Genomic DNA, 16,965 nt, shown 5'->3' on the forward strand with positions numbered 1-16,965 from the left:
GCATGAAGACTTTCCCATCCTGAGACCATGCTCTTTATCAAGCTTGCCCAGAAACAAGAATGCATTCCTTGTATACAGAACTCTCTGTTACTGAGCTGTAACCAGACCTCCTGGTCAGAAACCGGGCCTGGGAGCTCTGGGGCTGGAGCAGGCCTGACTCGTGGCACACCCCACAGGAAGCTGGGCCCCTTCTGGTCCTGGAGTCTCCCTCAATACATTAAAGAATTCTGTCTTCTCACAACCTGGCCATAGGGGAAGAATGCTGGGGAAGCACATGGGGCTGCCAGAGTCAAAAAGCTCTATCCAATTCGAGATGATATTTTAGGAATTTTACCTTCAGTCCTCCCTCCAAATGACATACACATGAAGGCTGACCAACAGAACAGATAGCAACCAAAAGGACTCTTCTTCAAATGACAACAGCCCCTCACCGCCCAACCACCCCATGAGCTCCCAGGAAGTCCCTGATCACTTCCCATTACAGGGAAATGTCACCCAGAACTGGGCCTCTGAACACACTCCCTTTCCTTCTCAGCCCAAAGCCTTTGCCTTGCTCTTCTTCAATAGCTATCATAACCACGGCCATCGTATTTTCCCAACTGGCCAAGTCAAGTCACACTGAAAGACCTAAAATAGGGAAGGGGAGAGAAATGCCAAGGAAATTTCCCCTATCAGTTCATGGTTATAACACTGGCTATGAACTCTCCCCCATTCCCATTAGCCCTAGGGCCAATATTGTGCAGCTCTCCCATTCCTCCCTCCTAGATAGTATTAATGGTAGAGGACACAGAGCTGATCTCTCTCCCTCCCTCCCTCCCTCCCTTTCCCTCTCCCCCCCCCTCCAATTTCTGGCTGCACCCAGGACCTCAAATACAGGAGAATATTATAATAGGCCCCTCACAGATCAAGTCCCAATCATCTATTTCAACGCCCCTACCCAGATAACTGCCCAAACCTATACAGTTTTATGATATTAACATGAAAATCAGAGCAAAAGCGGGAAAGTCCTCCTGTCTTTTCAGTCCCTGCAGTTAAGTGGCACTGCACCACCTGAGCAACCCAGGGGCATGACAATTTACAATGTATTTGTAAAGAGCCCCTTGTCTGCTTGAGATGACTCAGTGGAGACCAGCCTGCCTGCTGGACCCCTCTACCACCAAAAGCCAAGGGAGGAAGAGGCACGTTGACAAGACATCTCAAATGCAGTAGGCTGCACTATACCAGGCCCCTGACAATCATTCTTCTTATCTTGTTAGCTTATGAGAGACAGAACCATTAAAAATATTTCCCCAATTTTCTTCTAAATGACTATTTTGAATGTTCTTTTGGCTGGAAACATGTTCTTTCCCACTCTCTGATCTTCCCCTTTCCCTCGAAGGTGCATGTGAAGATGACAGAACTGAGAGTGTGTGTAAAAGAACCGCATGAGGCACATCCATCCCGGACTGCTCGCTCTCTCACGACAGCATCGCCACTCCAAGGACCGAGTCTCAATTAACCGCAAGGTGACCCTTGTCCACTTTCTTTCCCCTCCTAGGCCCTTCCTGCCAAAGTTCAGCACTTCCTGGAAAAGTCTCACTGCTCGCTTGATATTGTTCTTCACTTGAGCTGCCAAAGGAAGAATTGACAGGTGCTTGGCCCCATCGACAAGACCATGACCGCAGCCCGACCTCCTGTTACAATACGTGAACTCTTGCCCCACTGATAAGGTTGGCTGATATGAGTAGGATTTTTCAAATAATCCTTTGGGAATTTATAAGCAGCAGCCATAAAAGGGAGGTGACTGGAAGGTCGGTTTCACTAAAAATAATAAATATTGCCATGTTTATTCAAAGTCGCCTTGTTATCCTCCGGGCCAAAAGTTCAGATAAACACTATTGTAAATGACAAAATATTAGGACATTTTGTTACTTATGTTATGATCCTTCCGTCTGACACCAACAGAGCTGTTTCCCCTCCTCTATGCCACGACCCTGACATTGTGCAGAATTCCCTGAGACCCAAAGACCGGTTTCTTTTATGGGTCAAAAGAAGGCTACCATGCTTCTGGTACCTTCCAGGGCCAAGCTTCCTACTCCACACTTCCCCAAGTCCCTTCTAAATGTCCCACCACGGGACGACAGTTCCATGAGATGGTGCACAAAGTGACTTCAGTTCCACTGCATACAGGGAGAAACAGACGGCTACACAGACACGGTACAACCAGAGGAAGAACGGAGTTATGTTCACAGAGGGGAGGACGAGAATGCGGGACCCTTGCTTTTTGGCTCTCCCCATGGCTGCGGCAGGGATGAGGCAGGACAAAAACGGAGGCTGTGGCCCGAGGTCAACACAGCAACAAAAAACAAAAATAAGACCGATCCAGACACTGGATATTCACCCTGAGGGCCTGTGGAGGCAGAGACGGGGTCTGAAGCCACCCTGCCAGGCCAGTGCTGTGATGCCCAGGGCAGAAGTCTCTCTCACTCCACAAGGCTATTTTATTAATGACCCATCAAGGACTCCTTCCTGCTTCATGGAGAGTTTTGGCCCTTCCTGGTCACATCCCAATCTCCACATGAACAACAACTCTCTTCTCCAATGTGTAATCAAGATAGGGGAGTGATTAAGGGACTTGCTCTACAAGGCAAAGGTAGAAATGTGGCAGAAAGCAAGACCTCCCTGATGCCAGGGCCCCCACCACTCACCCTCCATTGCAAAAGCATTAGAGTTGTGATTTCTGCTTCCAACACAGTAATACTGCTATTTAAAGCAAAATAAAGCCTGCTCCGAATGTAACACAGTCTGTCTAAGTTATTTTTCATAATGCCAATAATATACCATGGCATTAGCGTCGGAGCCATATAATTATTAACAGATGCAGAACAAATGAAATTATATTATTCAAGGATTCACAGCAATGCCTATCCTAAGTTCGTCGCATTCTGAACTCAAGTTCTGTCATAACGCCATTTGCACTCATTCGTAACTTTCTCAAGAATGGTCTGCCTATGCTGACCTTTCTCTTTCTTTAGGCAGTTAACATCTGCCTAAAAATTTATTTTAAAAAAATGATTTATGTTATGAAATTATAAAGGTGACTAAACAGTCAATACATATATAAAACAGCCTGAGAAAGAGAAAGATCAACGAATCCAGTCTTCCTATTCATGAACTCAGCAGCAAATGTGGAAAAAGACAAATCTTTGGGAAGAACGTCTTCACTTACAACTGAAAATTCCAAGAAATGTTTAAAATCATAATACCAAGTGTTGTGACAGCAATGGTCACGGAGAAATAGTTGAATATTGAAGGGGAGCCTCCAGCCAGATGGAGCACCAGGTGAGCAGATTCCCATCAAGGCTATGACTAGCTCACTTCAATTGTCAGAATTATCATTGTCAATCATGTCAGTGGGAAAGAGGCAACAATCTACCTGGGGCAAATTGATGTGATACTGATAGGCCCTTCCTCAGGTCGCCTTTCACAATAAAGTGGAAGCTGCTGTCATGCAGGCCCCTCTTAAAAGGGTCCAGAATGGTGACTTTCCAGAAGGCCTGGTTAGGAGGCTGGCCTAGGTAGAGGCCTGCTCTGGGAGAAGCCCCACCACCTCCTCAAGCTATGAATGATCTGCACTAGGGACTGAACCTTATACACTTAGGCCGTGTCCCCTCACGAGAATACATGCTGCTTGAGGGCAGGGACTGTTTTTGTTTAGTCACCCTATCACCAGAGCATGGTGCGGCAACGGGTAAACAGTAGGCACTTAATAAGTGCTGGATGACTGAATGTTCATAGATGGGTGCGTCCCACAATGAGGATTACTAGAATCAGACACTGAGACTCTCAGCCTAACCAGCTTTCTGGCCTTACGTAAATCATCCCCCCTTTCTCCTCCTTGGTTTCCTCATCTCAAATGAGGCCAGGACTAGGGGATCCTGGAGGCCACTTCAGTTCTAAAAGTCTCACGCTTCAGACAGTAACTGGGGCAGGCGTCCTGTTCACAAAATGGCAGTCAGCCTTGCTTCCATTCCAGATTCCCACAGTATGCATATAATCACAAGGAAGGCCCAGAACGGACACTCCATCCAAGGCCACAGGCTCCCAACAGTGGTAAGCTTTGAGTAAACCATTAAGACATGAGCACTTCTTTCTTGAATTGGTAAGGAAGCACATACAAAGATTAAAATGATCCACTGGTGCCCCTAGGAGAAGGTCAAATGAGCATATATTTTGCAGAAGGAAAACCCAAAAACATGTCACCTCACAATAATATCCTTAGTCAACCCATTATAACCTAATGGCACCACCAAGTCATGATATGCCTCAATGTCATTTGACAACGGCCCTTTTATAAACTGGTTCCCCTGGAACTAATGACCACCATGAAGTCATGTCACCCTAACATCATGTTTTTCCAGAAGCAACTAAGGCCTACCAGGGGAATGAATGGACACGCTCGTGCCTGTGTGTGCACCTTTCTACCTAAAACTGCTGATACTGAAAGTACTGATGCCAGTCCTAACTTTCCCAATGGGCACACTTGGGATCTGGCATACTTTTATCTTCTTTTAGCCAAGCTGTGCTCAACGGTTCTATTCTTTAATGAGTTCTCTGACTTGAAGAAAAGCATTGGAAGGCAACTGCTAGGTCACTAGCTGGTGAGGCTTAGAGAAGACTAGGACGAAACTAGAACAGGCTTTCTTGTCACAGGGCAGGGAATCATACAGGACCCTGCTCCCAAGAGGCCAAGAGCACATGACAAAGGATCCCCAAGCTGCTGAGTAACAGCACAGCAGCATCAAGGTCTCCCATCTAACTCCCAGTCCAATGCTTTTTTTTTTTTTTTTAAAGTGAGGCAATTGGGGTTAAGTGACTTGCCCAGGGTCACACAGCTAGTAAGTGTTAAGTGTCTGAGGCCGGATTTGAACTCAGGTCCTCCTGACTCCAGGACCAGTGCTCTATCCACTGCGCCACCTAGCTGCCCCCCCCCAGTCCAATGCTTTTTACTCCGCTGCACTGATGAAGGTACAAAAGTGGAAGTATGCCATCAGACAAGAGGACGAGTCAGATGTGGTACTAATCTTCATCAAGAAAAAACAAACAATCAAACAGTAACCCTTATGAAAAACTGTCACCATTGTCAAGCACACAGAGCATGTAGGGTAGAGTTACACACAATTCTGTTTCCTCAACATACGGCCTGAAATTTCATGGCACTGGAATATTTTGAGGAATTCCCAGATTCCTTCCTGTCTCAGCAAAAGCTTCGCCTTCTGAAGGAAGCCCTTTCTCCTCCTCCTTAATTTTAGTGCCTTCCCTCTGAGATGATTTCGTTTATGTCGTCTCTACCTCGTTTGAGCATGGTAGGTAGCTGGGGCACTGTCTCCCCCACTGGACTGTGAGCTTCTTGAGAATAAAGATGGGCTTTGGCATTTCTCTGTATCCCTAGTAATTAGCAGAGGCCTGGCACATAGGGGACACTTAATAAATAGTTTCTGACTTAACTTGGCTCAGATCTAGACAATCTGATTATCACAATAAAGATGGTATATGAATATCAAATTAAAGCTCTTAGAGTGCAGTTTTTTAAAATCTTTTCAGAAAGGGAAGATAAATTATTTCTGTTGAGAATGTACTTAAGGTCTCTAAATTAGTTTAGTCACCTCATTTCTAAACTCATAAAAAGGCTAACATATGAAGAATAATAAGAAGGGTCAAGTAATATGTGAGATAACTATTATCTTTAATGACTGAAAGGAAAATAACTGTGAACAAGGGAGATGATTTTAGGTAGCATATCTCTGTTTTAACTAAAGAATGCAAAGAGAGTAGGGGCCAAGGATCTCTGGCCTGTTGAGTAACTGAAATTCTACCCATTCTTCAAGGCCCAGCTAGATCAAATCCAGGCCACACACTGTCCTCTCCCACCCCCTGCACCCTCTCAATCCCAAGAAATCCACCCTTGATCATCTGAGAGCTCTTTCCCATTTGAACCCTGAGAGCACTGTATCTCTACCATTCTTCACACACCATTCATGCCGGTGGCTTTCCCGACCCTCACTACACTCTAAGCTTCTTTGGTATACCAGTGAAATGCTATTCTTTGTTTTTGAAGGCTTGGCCCATACCACCACCAGCACCAGCACCGTACTGTCATCACCGCCATATCACCAGTATCACCACCACTTCCACAACAACAACCAACACAGATGCCTCCTGAGTAACTGGAAAGAGTTTTACACTAAGCAGTGCTATTGAAATATCTAAAAGGGTGGGTGGGTATGTGGGGGGAAGGCATATCTATAATAAACTATGATATAAGAATGTAAGAGAATATTACTATATCCTAAGAAAGAACAAATATCAAGAATAGCAGAATTCCAAGGAGATCTCTGGGGAGGGATACTAAAGTCAAAAAAGTAGACCCAGAGTGCAGACAATGCATTAAATAATGTTACCGGAAAGAGACAGTAGCAACAGCAGCACATTTCATGTTAAATACAATGGCCAATGTCACTGCTCTCTTGTTCAAGTTAATGGATACAGGTCTTTATTTCTTTTATCGATCAGTAAATAACAGAAGGGTACCATGCATGAACAATCATTTGCAATCACTGTTTAAAATATGATTGCCCCTTAAGTTTGAGGTTTGTTTTTTCGAGGGGGTTGCTTTTTTACCATCTTTTGTTTATCTATAATCAGTCTCATTTGGGAAAAATCAATTAATCTCTCAAAAATCCCAACAACGGGCCAATGGTCAAGCCCAGCTGTGATGCACTGCTTTTCAAGGGCACTTATTCCATTCTAATGACAAGGTTCTTTCTCCCTGCCACTAGCTAGAAAGAACCTTGAAAACTGGGACCACGTCTCATAGCTAAATTGCCAGGGCCTGGCCCAGTGCTCTGCACACAGGAGAGAAAATGAATGTCGTGTTTTCTGGACCTGCCTTTCTGAGAAAAGAGGAGCTAACCCTGGGATCAGCTACCAAACTGCACATGATGGACATGAGTCGGTTGATGATTTCGACTACAATATGTGCCATGACAAAGAGAAAGAAGGCAAGAGGAGAGAGGGGATCAGAACAAAGAAGATGACGACACAGAAGGGGGCAGAGGAGAGAGGCCATGGGGTCTGATACACAGAGATCCCAAGACTCGCTGGCTTCCAGTGCCCTGTGTGTGGGTAGGATTCATGCCACAGCCGCCATGACGGCTGGTGCCGTCTCTCATTCCTCTCTCTGTTACGACATCTTCAAACTTTAGAAAAACTACTGGATGTGAGGAGGCTTCCTTCTTTCCATGTGCACAGAACAGGGGTGGGGGGAGGCAGGGAAGGAAGGAGCCTGAGGAGGACTCACCAGTACAGAATAGATATGCAAACATCGATAAACAGGAGAGAAGTCCACCAATTCCTGGGCCCCGGGCACCTGTAAATAAAAGCGAGAGGAAGATTAGCAAGCCCGCTGACAAAACCATGGCTGGCAAGACTCATCACATCAACAGCTACCATTTTACTAGCCATCATTTCCATTGAAACTATGCATCTCCAGCATATAGCATAGCGTTCTACACAAAATAAATATTCAGTAAATGTTTGCTGATTATGACTGTCTGACCATCATGGACTGTGTCCAGAACCCAATTCATCCAAATGGAAGGTTTCCCTACATACATCGACTGAGGAACAAGAGATTTCTTTTACCTGTTATCCCCAATCAAACTTTATCTCTGCCATTCATCACACACTTTGCCATTCCCATATGTGCTTTTTCTTCCCAGCGAGGTGATAAGCTTCCTAAAGACAGAGGCATATTCTGTTCTCTGTTTTCTAATGTGAAGTCACCAGAGCCTCCACATCTCCCTGTGTGCAGACTATTGTGCTGATTATGTCAAGGTTCAAACTAATCTTGGATGTGTAAGCAGTCAGATGGATAACCCAGAGACACGGTCCACCAGGACACACATTTTGGACTCATGCTACTCATAGATGATCGACAGAAGGGCAGAGATGACAGAGAGCAGGCTGGATTGCCTTAAAGAATGTATAAAATGTTCTTCGTGATCCCAAACTTTTCTGAGTAACTAAAGCCATTATATTAATATTTTTTTTCAGCGATGCTCTGTGGTTTCAAGACATAGAATATCAGAGTCTCCAGAAATTAAAGCTGAAGGTCAGCTTGAAACACACCAGAGAGGTGTCCACTGGGTAGAATTTGGCAGCAACCCATTACCAAACAAAGATTTCACAAGAGTTGTCAAGTGTGCCATCAAAGAGATGTGTGACCAGAAAATGACGGCCACTCATGTGGCAAGAGTGAGGGAGAAATGACGGCCTTCCAGGCCACAGGCTGGGGCCCCTGACACAAGAGTGACATGGGGCAGCCATGTAAAGGCCCACTAAATGAGGGCTGAGGCAACACCACTGCTGTGATGATCAGAAAACTGGTGATGTACAACACAATCATCTCTGAAGGTAAAGTCACAGTTGTTCAACTGGAGTGCGATAGCACACTTGAGAAAGACAAATGATGACTTTGCCTTTGAAGTGCTGATCTTTGCAGGTGGGACAGGTCAGAATGACTTTCTTTCTCAGCAGACTGTCACGAAGAGAGTCTAGACTCAGAAAACAATTATAAATTAGGTTTCTAAAAAGAAACAACTTGGCAGCAAAGCCCAAACATCTAACTCAGACATATAAAAGCATAACTACAGACCAGAAGCATGGAGAAGATGTTTCCAGGTTGGTCATGAATTTGCATGACCATGGACAAAACACAATACTTTGGCCCCACAGCCTCAGTTCCATCATCTGTAAAATGGATTATATGGATACTTGGCTTGCCAAACTTAAGGGATAATGAAGCTGAAATGAAATAATCAATGTAAAAGTGCTCTGGGGGAAAGAAAAAAAAAAAGGAAGATTCATGGGATCATAGACCTAGAGCTGAAACAGACCTTAGAAATAAATTTAATCTCACCCCCTGATTTTACATATAAAGAAACTGAGGTCATTAAAGAGACATGCCCAAGGTCACCCAAATAATAAGTTACAGAACCAGAATTCGAATTGAGGTCCCATGAACCCCACATTCCACTCTCTCTTGGACCACGCTGCCTCCTGCAGTTAAAACCACAATATAAATAGAAGGTATTGAATGGTTCTTGACACCATTTCCAGCTCCACGGAACCAGTGCTTCTCAAAGCAATGCCTTGGGCTTCGCTGCTCTATCAGCTCTAACCAGCCTCATCTGCTCCCATGGCCTTAGCTAGCATTTCATCTAACTAGCATGTCTTCCAAATTGGTATTTCCAAGGCCTGACTGTTCTTTTGACATCCAGGCCCAAATCGCCAACCAACAACAGGACATTTCCATCTCGGTCAGTCTCACAGGCCCATACAATGTCCCATAAATCTCCTACTTTCTTTTCTTTTTAAAATTTTCATTCATTCATTCATTTATTTTAATCTTCTCCCACTTTCACTATTTCCTTCTCTATCATAACTGTTCCCTCCTGTTAAAAGCTTTGTCATTGTTCCCTCCAAATCCCACCTGACTTCTCCATCACACCTCCAGAAGCTCACCACCAGGAAAACGTCACCATGTGGTAAGATCCCATCAGTCTGGGATTCCCCCTCTGCCCCTGTGACTGCAGAGCAGAAACGTGACCCTTGAAGCCTCCCTGTAAAGAGGTGCTCAGCTCAGGACGTCTCTTCATTTCTCACCTGCCTGTAGTACAATCAGGATGTCTCTGACTTCTCCACCAGGCTCTTGCACTGAGTACTGATCATAAGCTTCTTAAAGGCAGGGCCTGTCTTTCTGCTTCTGTATCTGGGTCCCCAGTGCACAGTGCAAGTACCTCAAGCACAACTGACACAATGTTTGCTATTGATAACTCTTGCTTTTCTCTATTCTAGGACATGCAACCAATTCTTAAGTCCTTTAGGGCATCCTATATGATACCTCTCATTTAAATCTTTTCATCTCTTCTCAAGCCTCCCATGACACCCCATCCAGCTACTTTTGGGGGGGGGGGCAGAGCAATGAGGGTTAAAAAGTGACTTGCCCAGGGTCAAAAGTGTCAAGTGTCCGAGGCCGGATTTGAACTCAAGTCCTCCTGAATCCAGGGCCAATGCTTTGTCCACTGTGCCATCTCGTTGCCCAGCCATCCAGCTACTTTCTCAGTTGATGACCTTGCCTCATAAGTCTCCCCCCAAATTGAGGCCATTTGCCAAGACCTTCCCTGTCTTCCCCTGTCATCATTTCACAACATCTATTAGATTGTAAGTTTCTTGAGAGCAGGGGCTGCTGTCCACCTTTTTTGTGGCACCGTACCTGGCACATAGTAGGTACTTAATAACTCTTGACTGACTGACAAACTTCAGATGTTCTGACCCACTATCCCCTCTTTGTTCCCCTCTTATAAGAAGAAATGGCCCCTCCCCTTGTCTGAGCACACCTGGACACACACCCCCCTTCCCATTCCATGCAGACTTCTTGAGGGGATTGCCCTCTCTGTCGAGCTCACTCTCCCACTAAGTGCCATGGTTCCCTACAAACATGTCCATGTCTCCTCCACCTTGAAAAACATTCTCCCTTGATCCACCTCTCCCCACTAGTTCTCATCCTTTATTTCTCTTCCCCTTCTTTGCCTGAAGATATCTGTACTTGATACCTCTACTTCCTCTTCTCTTACTGGTGTCTAAAACCTCAGCTTACAACCCCATCATGCAACAGAAACTACTCTCTCCAAAGTTAAAAACAGCCAAAACTCAATCAATCAATAAACATTTATTAGGCACCTACTATATGCCTAGCACTGTGCCAAGTAAAGGGGGATACTAATTTTTGAAAAAAGGCAAAAGTCAACCTTTGCCCTCAGGAAGCTTACCATTAATGAAGGAGATAACACGCAAATATATACAAAGCATGCTACATACGGGATTAACAGGAAATCATTCAGAGGGAAGGCACTAGAATGAAGAGGGTTTGGGATTAAACTGGGACTTAAAGGAAGCCAAGGGGGTCAGTAACCGGAGATGAGGAGGGCCACTTTTCTGGGCACAGGGGACAGCCAGAGAGAACGGCCAGTGAGCCTGGACCAGAGAGAACGTATGGGGGGAGTGTGGTCAAAGACAACTGGAAAGGCAGAAAACTCAGAAAAGCAAAGGCCTTGTTCTCTGTGTTCATCCTTCTCGGCCTCTCGGCAGCCTCTGAGGCCGGCGCTAACCCTCTTCTCTTTCAGTTTCTGTGACACTCCTCTCTCTTTCCTGCTTCTCCTCTGACCTGTGACTGCTCCTGCTCACTGTCCTTGGCAGGAACTCCATCGAGGTCACATCTACTCGCTGGGGCTGCCCCCCAGGGTCTGGCCTGGACCCTCTGGCCTCCTTTCTCTCTCCTTCTATTAGCTGGCTTAGTGATCTCACCAGGGACCCTGGGTTCAGTTCTCCTCCCTCTGTTGTTCATATCATTGTAAACTCCTCTGTTTTGGGAGGAGGCTGAGGGAGTTGCTCATGAAGGGAGCTGGCTTCTCTGACTTATCCACTCCACTGCCACCTCTAGTCTCTGCATTCCTAACATCTCATGTGCAGGCCCTTCTCTACACTCACACAGCCATGACCCTGGTCACCACCTCAAGAACCCTCTGCTTGGTCTTCGCCTGTGTCTCTTCCCACTCCAAACCATCTTCCAGCCGGCTGGCTGCCAAGGCCCAGTCTGACTGTGTCTCTCACTGCTCGGCACATTCCAGGCGCCCCTGTTCGCTCCAGGATCAAATGCCAGTATGGGCCAGCCTCTGCCCCTTTTTACCTTACCAGTCTTATTACACTTCCTGTCCCTCTCCATACACTCTACGATCCCCTGACACCCACTTTCTGACCGATCCTCACCCGTGACACTTCCAAATCCAAGCCTGAAATGACTTCCCATCTCTCCCCTCAAGACTTAGCTCAAACCCTGTCTTCTGCAGAAGGTCTTTCTTGGTGGTCCTCTCCCCTTCCACCTTCCCCCTCCCAACCCCCCTCCCACTTTTGTTTACACTCTATTGGCTCAGTAGTGAGTGATCTGTGTGTTGTGTCCTCCGCCAGAGGGTGAGCTGGTGGAGGGAAGAGGTGGGTTTTTGCCTTTCTGTTGCATCTTTGGCCCAGTGGCTCATATGCAAAGAATGCTTGTTGACTGACTGACTGATGTAGGGTCTGCCCATGTGAGCAGTCTGTTGGAGAATGCTCTGTGGTTTCCAATGTTTCCTGAGTTCACACTCCCCTGCTGATCATTTAGGTGCCCTCCCTCTCAATGTGGGGTTGTTCTATTGTTCCAGGATTGTTTCCTAGTTCTTCTCTGCTCTCCACACATGCCTCACCCCCTAAGTCCAGAACCCTAACCCTCATCATCTTTGGAAGTGAACTTCAAATGCTCCCTTGTCCAAGAAGACTTCTTTGATGCCCTCTGGTTGGCAGCAGTTTTCCTCCTAAGAGTTCACCTAGCACAGCCTGGCACTTCTCACGGAATGTTGTGCATATTATTACTGTGCCGAAGTTTAACAATTTTGTATCTTATCCCACGTGGGACTACATAGACTGCCCGACTCTGAAGGTAGAATCTGCGTCTTGTCTGAGCTAAAACAATGCTCTGTACACAGAAGGTGCCATGATGTGATTATGAAGACGTCACATCAGTATTTGGCTGATTTCTATGGTTCATCAGAACAGAAGCGCAAGGCTTGTCCAGGCTGGCCTGCACTGATTCAGGGGAACATAAACCAAACCACACCTGTCCCTTCCCAACACCCACCTTCTCTAAGAAGCTTATTTATTTCTTCCTAATCAATTCCATTCAGTTTCCAACAAAATATCACAAGCCTTTCCCTATCTCTCCCCTTAGGGTACTCCTTTAAATACAAATAGAGATTCAAATGTATACATATGTACACACAGGTAGAAATATATCAACATATATATCTATACATATGTGCATGCCTATGCATGTGTGTACACATACAGACACAATCTATCATTACATTTTTACATGAATTACTTGTTTATCTGTCCCGCTTTCTCTAATAGACTTTAAGCTCCCTGAGGTCAGAAATCCTATTTAATCTCTATGCTATATGTTCAAGCCCCTCAGTGACATGCAGCCTATAAGCACTCAAAATGAAGTTTCTGCCCAAATGTGAATTTGATAGCACAGGCCTAATCCCATGGTCCCAATATATTGTTACAAACAAAACTACTTTTAAAAGAAAATAGAGGCCACTGCAAAATTATAGTGAAAAACAAATCCTATAGGGAGATGGGTGATGACCAGTGAAATTAGACAAAATTAAGAAAAAGGAACATAGGAAAAACACTGGAATGAAATGATCATCCGTCAATTTTAAAACTGAAAACGGAAAGGAATGTTTTCATTCCTGTCCCCAAAGGACAAATAAGCCTCCAGATCACAATTTTAAACACTGTTTCCATAAGATAGCCACAAAGATGAAAACATATGAACATTTCCCTTCTTCAAAGGCAAAGGAAAGACTCAGAGGACATTGCTCTTCCTTTTCCCAGCAAAGTCGCTGACACACAACAGGAACCCTGAGATCAGGCCTGCTCAAGGTGGGCAGAGCATCAGACCATACAAAGTCTCCACTGCACCTCTCTCTGAGCTGACACGAACGATGGTTTCATGCACAAGCTCAGATTTGGCCAATGTGTTGGTGATGGTGCTTTTATGAGGCAAGCTCACCCTACCTGTTCTGAGGGTTCCCTTCAGACACAAGGACTCTCTGAGCTGGAAAGGACCGCAGGGGTCTTCATTAGCTTTCCGGGCTGTTAAGGTGTGGCCTTTCAAGAACCACTGAAACCTCTCTAAATGTTTTTCAAGAGACAGATGATCTCACCGTGCCTCCTTCATCTGGTGGTATTTCCTTTTTCTGAAAATCAGGGCATCTGCCCTTCCTCAGTGCTGTTGCCCTCTCCAGAGAGCACGGTCAGGGCCCAGGAGTCACACCCACGGGTTCACAGAGAGCCCTAGGATGGAGTTCATTGGAGCTACTGCCCTCAACTCAAAGACTTTAGCTCCTTACTTATCTTAGCTACAGATTTGCCATTTCCAAAACAAAGCACACTAGTCTGAGAGAGAAAACAGAGGCAGGATGAGTTTAATGGCTTTATCATCTTCTTATCTTCTCTCTTTTTCTGTTATCACATCATCTACTCTGGGCTAAGGTTCTATACCTTTTTTGGGGAGGTGGGGGGCAGGGCAATGAGGGTTAAGTGACTTGTCCAGGGTCACACAGCTACTAAGTGTCAAGTGTCTGAGGCCAGATTTGAATTCAGGTCCTCCTGAATCCAGGGCCGGTGCTTTATCCACTGTGCCACCTAACTGCCCCCATACCTTTTTTTTTTTTTTTTTTAGTGAGGCAATTGGGGTTAAGTGACTTGCCCAGGGTCACGCAGCTAGTAAGTGTTAAGTGTCTGAGGCCGGATTTGAACTCAGGTACTCCTGATTCCGGGCCGGTACTTTATCCACTGCGCCACCTAGCCCCCCCCCCCCATACCTTTTTGATCCTTATTTTTTCACTATACTTTGTTTCACTATACTGTTTTACTCATTTCACTATACTTTGTTATCCTTGGCCTTCCTTGCCAGCTGCTACTCGTTTTGAGATTTAGCACTTCTCAAAATTAATTTTCAGAGTTGTGCCATGCTTTTGTATCCACCCTCCACAACCCAATCTTGTTGCAATTTTCTGTTACCATTCAGTCATTTAGGCCAATCCCACTCTTTGTGGTCCTATTTGGGGTTTTCCTGGCAAAGATACTGGAGTAGTTTGCCATTCCTTCTCCAGCCCATTTTACTGATGAGGAAACTGAGGCAAACAGGGTAAAATGACTTGCCCAGGGTCACACAGCTAAGTGTCTGAGGCCAGACTTGAGCTCAGGTACTCCTTGACTCCAGGCCCGGCACATTATCCACTGCGCCACCCAACTGTCTAAAAATCTACACTTGGGGAGTTCTCTGTATATACACATTGGTCTCCTTAAACAATTCAGTTCCAATCAAGAATCCCTTTGCCATCTTATTGGGATTATTTCTCTTGGTCTCTTGAAAGTGTCATTTTTTGAGTGCTCAGCCATTCTGGGTTGACTTTCCCTATAAAATTTCAGTGCCCAGAATTCCACCTGTCCTGACCCGACTTCTTCCAAAATCTAGGATGCATGTCAAGACTATCTTTGTTATTCCTCTCCTTTTCTATAGCTGGGCAATAGCAAGTCCTCTTGACTTATGTCTTGCCCCCAGACTCCAAGGCCTCTAGAAGAGAGAGTGAGGCTGCTAACTTTGCACAGCTCAGCTCACTTAAATCCAATTCATCTCCAAGTCATAATATCTTCCTGAAGTCATTGGTCCTCTTGGAAAACAAAGGACAAAAACAACAACCTTCTCTTTCACAAACTTTGAACAGCAGAAAGGCACCTCCTTCCAGAGTCCCAACAATCATTTCATCGTCAATGCTGAGATTCAGATACTGAAGAGAATTTCCTTCATTGGTTCCTCTACCTTTTGAAGGACAGTATTATCTCCAAAGCCAGATATTATAAGCTTTCCTATTTTTGGCAGAGGGAGAGTACACCAGAAGGTGTCTGGATAACAGAGGTTAACCATCACAACTCCACAATGCTTTTAGGTAGTGTTTATGAACAATTTCATGAACACATTTAATCAATTTTTCTGTCTACAGGGACTGAAAAGTACCCCGGTGACAACAATGCTCCATTTGCTGCATCCCTCAGTTTCTGGACTTCCTCATAGGATCATACTTTCTGAAAATAAAATTCTACCACCCTTCAATTCCACCATGGTGCTTTAAGTATCCTATGTGAACAAGTATCCTATTAAGTATCCTGTTTGAATAAAGTATACCACTCCATAGAAATATTCTAGTTGGAGGTCTCATCCCACCCAAATCTCAGTGACACTCCCAGCATGAGATCTCTAGTTTCCCTCCCTTGTTACACATAATTTGTAAATAAGCTTCCTTCAAAAGGAAAAAGGCTACTAGGGTGATTCTTTAGCCCATTCCCAAGCTGAACTTGACTGATAAGACACCAAGTTTCCCTTGGACTTTGTGAGGATCCAAACTCAAGTCTCTCTCTCTCTCTTTCTCCCCCCCCCCTCTCTATCTCTCTGTCTGTCTGTCTGTCTGTCTCTCTCTCTCTCTCTCTCACACACACACACACACACACACCCAGGAAGCAGACAGAAACTCCAGAAGCATAAAGCAATGGGCTAAGTCTTCCATATTCTGCTTTGGAATAGACTAAAGGGAATGACTAATAGAAGAGCAAAGCCACTTTTGCTCCAGCCCATTTTCAAGGTAGTTTAAAAAACCAACCTGACTTCTCTACATGATGTCTAACCACAGCCAGCCCTGTACAACTAAAATGATTTTTCAGTTAGCATGATGCTAGTTCTGTTCCTTCTCAATCTCTAAAAGGGGGTTGTTTGTGTTTTTTGTTGTCTCTGCATTTCCAGAATTGGACTAAAGCCTCACACATGGGTATTTAATAAATGTACACTAAATTGGATTGAATGGATCCCATTAACTGTGAGCTTCTTGAGGACAGGAGCTGTCTCTTGTCTTCTTTCTGTATGCCCAGCACTCAGCAGGGCTCTTGAGAGAACACACCTTCCTGCTCGGCAAACAGGGCTGCAGAGATCTGGGCAAGGAGAGAAGCCCTGAGGAGCAGAGGCATGTTGAGAGTCAATCCTTCATTACCTTCCAGTCACCAACTGTCTAGGTGTCTTTCTGGAAGTCATTTACCATCTGGACCCCCTTACGGAGGAAGGGGGAGGAGGGAATAATGGATGTGGCTCTCTTCTGAGGGGCACTATGTGGACAAGGTATGTAAGACATGCTTTGGACCAGAGGTGCGCTCCCTCTGCCTCTACTAATGAGAAAGAATTGCTTACTCCGACCGAAAGGCAGAGAGCAACAC

At 45.2% G+C, this 16,965-nt stretch overlaps 1 protein-coding gene across 7 annotated transcripts in view; it reads right to left on the reverse strand.

The window, feature by feature from the left end:
• The window catches only part of EXOC6B (exocyst complex component 6B), a 606,916-nt gene that overhangs the window by 343,849 nt on the left and 246,102 nt on the right, over positions 1-16,965 (reverse strand). For all 7 annotated transcript variants that reach the window (XR_006354775.1, XM_043983601.1, XM_043983599.1 and 4 more), the window contains exon 8: positions 7,340-7,408. Coding sequence is in view for 6 of the 7 variants with exons in the window: in XM_043983601.1 (XP_043839536.1) it covers positions 7,340-7,408 (69 nt within the window). In the remaining variant the exon portion in view is untranslated. The remainder of the gene's footprint in view (positions 1-7,339; positions 7,409-16,965) is intronic.

The sequence above is a fragment of the Dromiciops gliroides genome, chromosome 2 (assembly GCF_019393635.1).
Source record: "Dromiciops gliroides isolate mDroGli1 chromosome 2, mDroGli1.pri, whole genome shotgun sequence".
Taxonomy (NCBI): Eukaryota; Metazoa; Chordata; class Mammalia; order Microbiotheria; family Microbiotheriidae; genus Dromiciops; species Dromiciops gliroides.